The 11,494-nt window shown below is 40.8% G+C and overlaps 1 protein-coding gene across 1 annotated transcript; it reads left to right on the top strand.

Moving 5' to 3' along the window:
- Positions 1–697: 697 nt before the first annotated feature.
- LOC148108722 (olfactory receptor 4F3/4F16/4F29-like) lies at positions 698–1,635 on the top strand. Its single transcript, XM_087869129.1, is given in 2 exon segments — positions 698–719; positions 722–1,635. Coding segments are annotated over 2 exon segments (936 nt in total).
- Positions 1,636–11,494: the final 9,859 nt, after the last annotated feature.

Raw genomic sequence — 11,494 nt, 5'->3', positions numbered from 1 at the left:
ATCTCTCACTCCAGGTGACGTTTTACTTGTTAATCATTCTTTCCTCTCATTCCTACTTTTTTTTAAATTTATTTTTTTGAAAGAGAGTGCCAGCAGGGGGTGGAGAGGGGCACAGAGAGAGGAGGAGAGAGGGAGAATCTTAAGCAGGCTCTACACCCAGCATGGAGTCCGACCTGGGGCTCGATCTCATGACCCTGAGATCATGACCTGAGCCAAAATCAAGAGTTGAACGCTTAACCAACTGAGCCACCCAGGCACCCCTCTTATTCCTACTTTTTATTAGCAAACTGTGAGAGCAAACTGGGGAGAGAAGTGGATTATGAGATTATACATAAAAGCAAGATGGAATATGTTAGAAATGAGGACTAGTCAATATCAGAAGTGATTTAAACAGCTAATGAATGTCATGGATACTCATATATCCATGTTCATGCCTAATCTGTTAATTTGAGAACAGAACATTGCAGTCAGAGTTTTGGTGATAGGTTTGAATTATGTCATAGCTCACATGTGTGATGATAGTGTGTTGATTTTTGTTTTTTGTTTTTATATGTGTGAGAAAGCAGATAACTATATACTTTTCATTCATAATAAGGGTATCGAAACATTAGTAATTCTATGACCTATTATCATCTCCATAATCTTCCTCACGTTGTTAGTTCTCATCATTTCAGTGGCAGCCCAGTTGGCTGGATCCATGGACGGAAGGAATCACTCAGTGTGTCTGAGTTTGTGTTTCTGGGACTCACTCATTCATGGGAGATCCAGCTTCTCCTCCTGGTGTTCTCCTGTGTGCTCTATGTGGCAAGCATGACTGGAAACATCCTCATTGTGTTTTCTGTGACCATCGATCCTCACTTACATTCCCCCATGTACTTCCTACTGGCCAGTCTCTCTTTCACTGACTTGGGGGCCTGCTCTGCCACCTCACCCAAGATGATTTATGATCTTTTCAGAAAGCACAAAGTTATTTCCTTTGGAGCCTGCATTGCCCAGATCTTCTTCATCCATGTCATCGGTGGCGTGGAGATGGTGCTACTCATCGCCATGGCCTTTGACAGATATGTTGCCATTTGTAAGCCTCTCCACTACTTGACCATTATGAGCCCACGAATGTGTGTTTTGTTTCTGGCTGCTGCTTGGGCTCTTGGCATTATTCACTCACTGTTCCAACTAGCATTTATTGTTAATTTACCCTTCTGTGGTCCTAATGTATTGGACAGCTTTTACTGTGACCTTTCTCATCTCCTCAGACTGGCCTGTACAGATACTTACAGATTGCAGTTCATGGGCACTGTCAACAGTGGGTTCCTTTGTGTTGGCTCTTTCTTCATACTCCTCATCTCCTACATCTTCATCCTGTTTACTGTTTGGAAACATTCCTTAGGTGGTTCGTCCAAGGCCCTCTCCACTTTGTCAGCTCACATCACTGTGGTATTTTTTTTCTTTGGTCCAGCCATGTTTGTCTATACATGGCCACATCCCAGTTCACGGATGGACAAATTTCTTGCTCTCTCTGATGCAGTTCTCACTCCTTTTTTAAATCCAGTCATCTACGCATTCAGGAATAAAGACATGAAGGCAGCAATGAAGAGAGTGTGGAGACAGCTAGTGATTTACAGGAGGATCTCATAGGTAATATAAGGCCTTCTCGCTAATCATGGTATAGCCTTTTGTTTCTATCTTCGATATTTTGGATTCAGAAAACTTGAGACATCAAATATGGATTTGAGTGTTGTCCCAGCTGTAACCTAATTCTTATTTGTTGAATGTATTTATTCCTTATGAAAAGTGAGCCACGAGAACAGTATATCTTTCTATCTATATAAATCCCATTTAATTTCTTTCAGCAATGTTATATAGTTTCTGGTGAACAGGTCTTACATATCTTTCTTGAGATTTACTCCTAACTATTTTAATTTTTGGTGCTTTTCTAAATGGTATTTTTTGTTTAATAATAATCGTTTATTGCTAATATATAGAAATATAATAGATATTTTGTTTATTGGCATTGTATTTTGAAAACCTGCAAAATCTTTTGCTTCTACTTGTTTTTTATAGAGTAAGTAGGATTTTTTGTCATAGATGATCATGTTTTCAGTGCATAAAGACATTTTACTTCTCATATTTTAGTATGGATCATTTTATTCATTTCTGTTGCCTTATTGTACTTGCTAAGATCAAACAGTGTAGTGCTGAATACAAGTGCTTAGGGCAGACATCCTTAACTTGTTTTTAATCTTATGAGAAAAGCATTTATGTTCACCGTTAAGTATGATACTAGCTGTAGGTTTTTAGTAGAAGCTTTTTATCGGGCTGAGGAAATTCCTTTCTATTTAGTTTGCTGAAAGTTTTTAAAATCAGTTTTGAAACAATGCTTTTTCTGGTTTAGTATCAGGGTAATGCTGGCCTTATAGAATAGATCTCTTTGTATTAAATTTATTGCAGGAGTTTTGTAGAATTGTTATTGTTTCTTTCTTAAATGTTTGGTAAAATTCACCATAGGAATTTTGGCCTGCAGTTTTCCCTGTGGAAAGGCTTTCAACTGTAAATTCAATTTTTGGTAGCCTGTGTCTTCTAAGAAATTTATATATTAATCGGTGTTATCAAATTTATTGGAAGAAGTTGTTCCTAATATTCTCTTATTATGAAATATCTATAAGACTTGTAATGTTTTCCTCTATTTCATTGTCTATTGGTAGTTTATGTTTTTTAAAACAGGTTTATCAGCATTTTAGAGGTTTTTCATCGTCCTTTTTTATTGCGGTTAATGTGTATAACATTATATATGTTTCAGGTGTATAACGTTATAATTTGACATCTGTGTACACGGCAAAGTGATTACCACCAAAAGTCTAGTTACTATTCATCACTGTACAATTGACCCACTTCACCCACCCCCAACATACTTCACCTTTGGTGACTACCAATCTGTTCTCTGTATCTGGGAGTTTGGTTTCGTGTTGTTTTGTTTGTTTTCGGCTTTTTTTTTTTTTTTTGATTCCACGTATCGGTAAAATCATGGACTATTTGTCTCTGTCTGACTTACTTCACTTAGCGTAATAGCCTTGAAGTCCAATTACGTTGCTGCAAATGACAAGATTTCATTTTTCTTTGTGGCTGAGTCATTTTGTTGATGTTGTTTGTATATACCACATCCTCTTTATCTATTCACCTATTGATGGATAGGTGGATTAGGATAATGGATTAGGTTGCTTCCATGTGTTGTCTGTTGTAAATAGTGCTGCAATAACCATAGTGGTACATATATCTTTTCAAATTAATGTTTTTTGTATTATTTGCATAAATACCCAGAAGTGGTATCGCTGGATCATATGGTCGATCTTTTCTTAATTTTCTGAGGAATCTCTACTGTTTTCCAGAGTGGCTGTACCAATTTACATTCCCACCAACGGGGCAGAAGGGTTCCTTTTTCTCCACGTTCTTTACAACACTTGCATCTTGTCCTTTTGATAATAGCCATTCTAACCGTGTGACGTGGTAACTCATTGTGGTTTTGATTTTCATTTCCGTAATATTTAGTGATCTTAAACATCTTTTCATTGTCTGTTGGCCATCTATATGTCTTCTTTGGAAAAATGTCTGTTCATGTCTTCTGCCCACTTTTTAACTGGATTATTTGTCTTTTGGGTGTTGTTTGGTAAGTTCTTTATAGATTTTGGATACTAACCCTTTATCAGACATATCATTTGCAAATATCTTCTCCTCATTCTGTTGGTTGCCTTTTAGTTTTCTTGATTGCTTCCTTCACTGTGCAGAAGCTTTCTTATCTTGATGATGTCCCAAATAGTTTATTTTTGCTTTTGTTTCTTTTGTCTCAGGAGACGTATCTAGAAAGAACTTGCTATGGCTGATGTCAAAGAGGTTATGCCTGTGTTCTCTTCTAGGATGTCTATGGTTTCCTGTCTCACATTTAGGTATTTCATCCACTTTGAATTCATTTTGCATATGGTGTAAGAAAGGGGTCCAGTTTCATTCATTAGCATGTAGCTGTCAATTTTTTTCCCAACCCATTTGTTGAAGAGACTTTTTCATAGGATATTCTTTCCTGCTTTGCTGAAAATTAATTAACCATAAAGTTCTGCATTCATTTCTGGGTTTTCTATTCTGTTCTATTGATCCATGTGTCTATTTTTGTGCCAGTACCATACTGTTTTGATGACTACAGCTTTGTAATATAACTTGAAGTCCAGAATTGTGATGCCCCGTTAAATGTGTAGGTTGATTTGGATAGTATAGACATTTTAACGATATTTGTTCTTCTAATCTATGAGCATGGAATGTCTTTCCATTTCTTTGTGTTGTCTTAAATTTCCTTATCAGTATTTTATAATTTTCAGACTAAGATCTTTTCCCTCTGGTTAGGTTTATTCCTAGATATCTTATTTTTGGTCCAATGGGATTGTTCTCTTAATTTCTCTTTCTGCTGCATCATTATTGGTATATGAAAATGCAACAGATTTCTGTATGTTGATTTTATATCCTGTGACATTAGTGAATTCATTTATCAGTTCTAGAAATTTTTTTGTTAGAATCTTTCAAGTTTTCTATATATAGTACCATGTCATCTGTAGATAATGAAAATTTTACTTCTTCCTTACCGATCTGATGCCTTTTATTTCTTCTTATTGTCTGATAGCTATGGCTAGGACTTCAGTACGATGTTGAATAGAAGTGGTGAGAGTGGACATCCTGGTCTTGTTCTCTACCTTAGGGGAAAAGGTGTCAGTTTTTCCCATTAAGGATGATGTTAGCTGTGGGTTTTTCATATATGGCCTTATTATGTTGAGATATGTTCCCTCTAAACCTACTTTATTGAGGGTTTTTTATCATGAATGGATGGGGTACTTTGTTAAATACTTTTTCTGCATCCGTTGAAATGATTGTATGGTTCTTGTCCTTTCTCTTATTGATGTGATGTATCATGTTGATGGATTTGTGGATATTGAACCACCCCTGCAACACAGGAATAAATCCCACTTTATTATGGTGAATGATTTTTAAAAATGTATTATTGGATTTAATTTGTTAATATCTTGTTGAGGATTTTTTTTTTTTAGTTTCAATATCATTTAATTCTGCTTTAATCTTTATTATTTCCTTCCTTCTGCTGGTTTTAGGTTTTGTTGTTCTGTTTCTAGGTCTTGTAAGTGTAAAACTAGCTTGTTTATTTGACATTTTTCTTGTTTCTTGAGATAGGCACGTATTGCTGTAAACTTCCCTCTTAGAACTGCTGTTGCTGCATCCCAGACATTTTGCATTGTTGTATTTTGATTTTCATTTGTTTCCATGTGCTTTTTTAAATTTCTTTTTTGATTTCCTGGTTGACCCATTTGTTGTTTATTTCGCCTCCATGTATTTGTGGTCTTTCCACATTTTTTGTTGTGGTTGACTTTGAGTTTCGTAGCATTGTGGTCAGAAAAGCTGCCTATGGTAAGACTTTGATCTTCTTGACTTTGCTGAGGTTTATTTTGTGACCTGATATATGATCTAGTCTAGGGAATGTGTCATGTACTCTTGAAAAGAATGTGTATTCTGCTGTTTTAGGATGGAATGTTCTGTATGTATTTGTTAAGTCCGTCTGGTCCAATGTGTGATTAAAAGCCATTGTTTCTTTGTTAATTACCTGTTTATTTTAATTTATTTTTTAAACTTTTTATTTATTTGAGATAGAAAGAGAGTGCATGAGAGAGCAGGAGTGGGGGGAGCAAAAGGAGAGGGAGAAGAAGGCTCCCCACTGAGCAGGGAGCCTGATGCAGAACTCGATCCCAGGACTTTTGGATTATGACCTGAGCCAAAGGCAGACGCTCAACCAACTGAGCCACCCAAGCACCCAGTTAACCGGTTTTGATGATCTGTCCTTTGATGTAAGTGGGTTGTTAAAGTCACTACTATTACTGTGTTATTATCGATTAGTTCCTTTATGTTTGTTTTTCTTTTATATACATGGGTGCTCCTCAGTTGGGTGTGTAGATATTTATAATTGTTATATCTTCCCATTGGAATGTCCCCTTTATTATTATATAGTGTTCTTCTTTGTCTCTTGTTATAGTCTTTACTTTAAAGTCTATTTTATCTTGGGTCTCTGCTCCTCCCTGCTCAGCAGACAGCCACAGCTTCTGGTGTAGTGCCAGCCTGAGACGAGATGGTGAAGGTCAGAGTAAACGGATTTGGCCATGTTGGGTGGCTGGTTACTGTGGCTGCTCTATTGTTTGGGCCAGTTGTCTACAGAGGCTCTCTTTACTTGGGGGCAGTGTGTAGTCCCTGGCCTGAATGTGCCGTTTTGACTAGATGTGCTCTGGTCTGCTTCTGAAATGAGATCTGTCACCAAAACCACTAGAGCTGAGGCTCTGCAAAACTCCTGAGTTGGGAGTTGCAGCGTGAGTAGGGGGTTAGGTGGAGACTGAAGCAAGTATGACGGGGAGAGATGGATGGTTCCACTGGAGTGTGTAGGTGGGGGGTAGGGGAGTTGGGCGCAGTGGGGGACTTTATAGGGCAGGGCTTGGTGTAAGCAAGTTAGGTAGCAAGTTTCAGCACTGTGCTGGTTCCTGAAGGTGGCCCTGTACTTATGCTGAGGGGCAGGGGAAGAAAATGGCACCTGCCAGATCTTTTATTCCCAGATGGGTCTTTTAGTGAATGCTGCCTCTTTGGAATGTACTCTTGGATGAATGAATAACCTCATCACTGTGTGCCCCAGGCACTCTTCAGATTGCTATTTCCCTGTTGTAGGCCAGTGGGTTATTTGCCTGCCTTCTCTCCTGGAGCAGTGCAGTGATCCCTGCGCTCTATCCTAGCCACACCCACTGACCTTTAAAACTCAAAGTCTTAAGCCTTGATGGTTGCACGAACTCATGAAATTCAGGCCCTCCAGCTTTCCAAGCCAATTGCTTTGGGGATTTATTTTCCCCATGTGCTCCCTTGTGTGCTAGTCTGTTTCTTCCCCTTCTCTGTGACTGTGGCTCCCTCCTCCTACAACAGCAATGATATGTTTATCTCCCAAACTTTATCTCTGCACTTCCTACCTTCTTTGATGTGGCCTCTTCTCTACCTTTAGTTGTGGAGTTTGTTCTGCCAGTCTTCAGGTCAATTTCTGGGCTATCTGGGATGATTTGATAGTTATCTAGTTGTATTCATGATATTCATTCAGTGCTCTCTTTGGCAACCCATGCACTAAGAAGATGTGGGAGATTATTACTTACATCAAATTACATATCTATATATAATGGAATATTACTCAGTGATCAAAAAGAATGAAGTTTTGCCATTTGCAACGACGTGGATGGAACTAGAGGGTATTATGCTTAGCGAAATAACTCAGAGAGAGACAAATACCATATGATTTCATTTGTATGTAGAATTTAAGAAAACAGATGAATATAGGGGAAGGGAAGGAAAAATAAAATAAGATAAAAACAGAAAGGGAGGCAAACCATAAGAGACTACAGTTAAGAGAAGAAACAGGATTGCTGAAGGGGTGGTGGGTGGGAGGATGGGGCAAATGGGTGATGGCATTAAGGAGGGTGCTTGTTGTAAACAGCACTGGTTATTTATATGCAAGTGATGTAACCCTAAATTTTACCCCTGAAACTACTACTACACTATATGTTAACTAACCTGAATTTAAATCTTGAAAGAAAAAAAAAGCTTTTTTTTTTAGAAGATAAACAAAATAGACAAAAATTTTGCTAGAGAAATAAGAAAAAGAAGACACAGATAAGGGGCGCCTTGGTGGCTTAGTCGTTAAGCGTCTGCCTTGGCTCAGGGCATGATCCCGGTGTTCTGGGATCGAGCCCCGCATCAGGCTCCTCTGCTGGGAGCCTGCTTCTTCCTCTCCCACTCCCCCTGCTTGTGTTCCCTCTCTTGCTGACTGTCTCTGTCAAATAAATAAAATCTTAAAAAAAAGAAGACAAATAAATAAAATTACAAATGAAAGAGGACACTGTAAATGATAACACAGAAATACAAAGGATGACAATGATTACTTATGAAAAATGATATTGTAACAAATTGGATAACCTAGAAGAAATAGACAAATTTCTAGAAATATATGACTTACAAAGACTGAATCATAAAGAAATAACAAAATTTGAGTAGACCAATAATGAGAAAGATTAAATCAGTAATCTCTCAAACTCAATACACAAGAAACAAATAAATAAATCATAAAATGGGCAGAAGATATGAACACTTTTCCAATGAAGACATACAAATGGCTAACAGACACATGAAAAAATGTTCAAAATCATTAGCCATCAGGGAAATTCAAATCAAAACCACACTGAGATATCACTTTTCACCAGTTAGAATGGCAAAAATTGACAAGGCAAGAAACAACAATTGTTGGAGAGGATGTGGAGAAAGGGGATCCCTCTTACATTGTTGGTGGGAATGCAAGTTGGTACAGCCACTTTGGAAAACAGTGTGGAGGTCCTTTAAAAAGTTAAAAATTGAGCTACTCTATGATCCAGCAAGCTCACTACTGGGTATTTACCCCAAAGATACAGACGTAGTGAAGAGAAGGGCCATATGCACCCCAATGTTCATAACAGCATTGTCCACAATGGCTAAATCGTGGAAGGAGCTGAGATGCCCTTCCACAGATGACTGAACTAAGAAGATGTGGTCCATCGACACTGGAGGAGATAATGCTAAGTGAAATAAGTCAAGCAGAGAAAGACAATTATCATATGGTTTCACTCATTTATGGAACATAAGAAATAGGAAGATCGGTAGGAGAAGGAAGGGAAGAATGAAGGGTGGGTAAACAGAAGGGGGAATGAACCATAAGAGACTGTGGACTCTGGGAAACAAACTGAGGGCTTCAGAGGGGAGGGGCGTGGGGGAATGGGATAGACTGGTGATGGGTAGTAAGGAGGGCATGTATTGCATGGTGCACTGGGTGTTATACACAAGTAACGAATCATGGAACTTTACATCAAAAACTAGGGATGTACTGTATGGTGACTAACATAATATTAATAAAAAAATCAGTAACCAAAAACCTTCCATAAAAAAAAGCCCAGGATGAGATAGCTTCACTGGTTAATTCTACCAAATATTTAAAGAAAACTTAATAGCAATCTTTTCCAAACTCTTCTAAAAAAATTGAAGAGGAGTGAATATTCTCAACATTCCACTAGAACAGCATTACTCTAATACCAAAGCTGAAAGCTTTTCTTCTAAGATCAGGAATAAGACAGTGATGCTTTCGAGCCGGTCCCCTGAGTCGAACTGGATAGATACCAGACCAGCCTAAATAACCACGGAATCAGCCTGAGACGCAGGATGATGCATCTGGATCTCTACAAATGAACATCTCCGGCGCTGAGTATTGAGGTACGAAGAGGGGAGCTGTAAACTGTGCACAGATATCGGAAGATAAATGGAAGGGGGAGGGAGCCGCCACGTTTGGGGGCTGGGAAGCGGCAGCCACCTGCACGGGGGAGCGGGCGGACTCACAGAGGGCACCCGCGAGAGAGCGGACTGAGACCGGTGAGCCGTGAACGCGCGCGCCACCAGGCATCTCCCGGAACACCGGAATCCCGGTGTGCTCAGGGGATCCAGACTGAGACCGGGAACTCCCGGAGCGCGCGCGGGGCGGCTGGCGGCTGGCGGGCCACCTGCACGGGGGAGCGGGTGGACTTGCGGTCGGCCCCCACGAAACAGCAGACTGAGACCCTGAACCGGGTGCGCGCGCCACCAGGCTTCTCCCGAAACTCCGGAATCGAGGTGTGATCACCGGGCATAGACTGAGACCGGGAGACCCGGGAGCGTGCGGGGCGGCCGGTGGCTGGTGGCATTAGAAACACAAAGGACAGAGACGCGCCGGCCCTGGAAGTGAGGGCAGGGACGCCGAGTTGGTGCGCACATCCCGGGACGCTGCAGGGTTGAGCAGCACCAACAGTAATAGAGTTAAAGTGGCCAGAACATCAGTGGAGAACGGGCCGCAATCCCTCTGTTCTGTGACAATTCAGCCTCTGCTGCTCTGACCCTCAGAAGAGGCATAGCCAGCCACCAGGGAAAGCCGCCAGAGAACAAAAGCCTGGAAATACCTGCTCAGAGAGTGCCCATCCCCATTCTCCCTCGCAGGGGACACGGAGACTCTAACCAAACAGGGTTGCCTGAGTATTGGCGCGGCAGGCCCCTCCCCCAGAAGGCAGGCTGAAAAATCAAGAAGCCCACAACCGGAGGCGCCTGGGTGGCGCAGTCATTGAGCGCCTGTCTCCGGCTTAGGGCGTGATCCCAGCGTTCCAGAAAGGAGTCCCTCATCGGGTTCCTCCGCTGGGAGCCTGCTTCTTCCTCTCTCACTCCCCTGCTTCTGTTCCGTTCTTGCTGGCTGGCTGTCTCCCTCTCTCAGATAAGTAAATAAATAAAATCTTTAAAGAAGAAGCCCACATCTCTAAGATCCCTATAAAACAAGGGGCACGGCCTGGGACCCAGTCAATAATTTTGGGCTCTGGACAACCCCGCAACCTCCCCTCATTAGAATGACAAGAAGGAGAAGCCCCCCCCCCCCAGCAAAGAAAAGACAGTGAGTCAGTGGCCTCTGCCACAGAAGTAACGGATATGGATGTAACCAAATTATCAGAAATGGAATTCAGAGTAACAATGGTCAAGATAATGAGTAGACTTGAAAAAAGTATTCAGGAAAATGTTACTGAGAATATAGAATCCCTAAGGGCAGAAATGAGAGCGAATTTGACAGAAATTAAAAATTCTATGAGCCAAATGCAGGGAAAACTAGAGGCTCTGACGGCCAGGGTCACCGAAGCAGAGGAAAGGGTTAGTGAATTGGAGGATGGGTTAATAGAGGAAAAAATAAAAATAGAAGATGGTCTTAAAAAAATCCACGCCCACGAATGTTGGCTGCGGGAGATTACTGACTCAACAAAACGATCCAATGTTAGAATCATCGGCATCCCCGAGGGGGTGGAGAAAAACAGAGGTCTAGAAGAGATATTTGAACAAATTGTAGCTGAAAACTTCCCTAATCTAGCAAGGGAAACAAAAATTCGTGTCCAAGAGGCAGAGAGGACCCCTCCCAAGCTCAACCATGACAGACCTACACCACGTCACGTCATAGTGCATTTCGCAAATATGAGATCCAAGGATACAGTATTGAAAGCGGCCAGGGCAAAGAAATTTCTCACGTACCAAGGCAAAGGCATCAGAATTACGTCAGACCTGTCTACACAGACCTGGAATGAGAGAAAGGGTTGGGGGAGCATTTTTAAAGCTCTTTCAGAGAAAAACATGCAGCCAAGGATCCTTTATCCAGCAAGGCTGTCATTCAGAATTGATGGAGAAATAAAGACATTTCAGAATCGACAGTCACCAGCCAATTTCGTAACCACGAAACCAGCCCTACAGGAGGTATTACGGGGGGTTCTATAAAAGTAAAAAGGCCCCAAGAGTGATACAAAACAGAAAGTCACAGCCAATACAAACAAAGACTTTACTGACAACATGGCAT

The sequence above is a fragment of the Ursus americanus genome, chromosome 17 (assembly GCF_024610735.1).
Source record: "Ursus americanus isolate L20-20 chromosome 17, mUrsAme1.1.p, whole genome shotgun sequence".
NCBI lineage: Eukaryota > Metazoa > Chordata > Mammalia > Carnivora > Ursidae > Ursus > Ursus americanus.
Note: the sequence above shows the minus strand (reverse complement) of the source record. Positions and strands in the feature narration are given on the sequence as shown.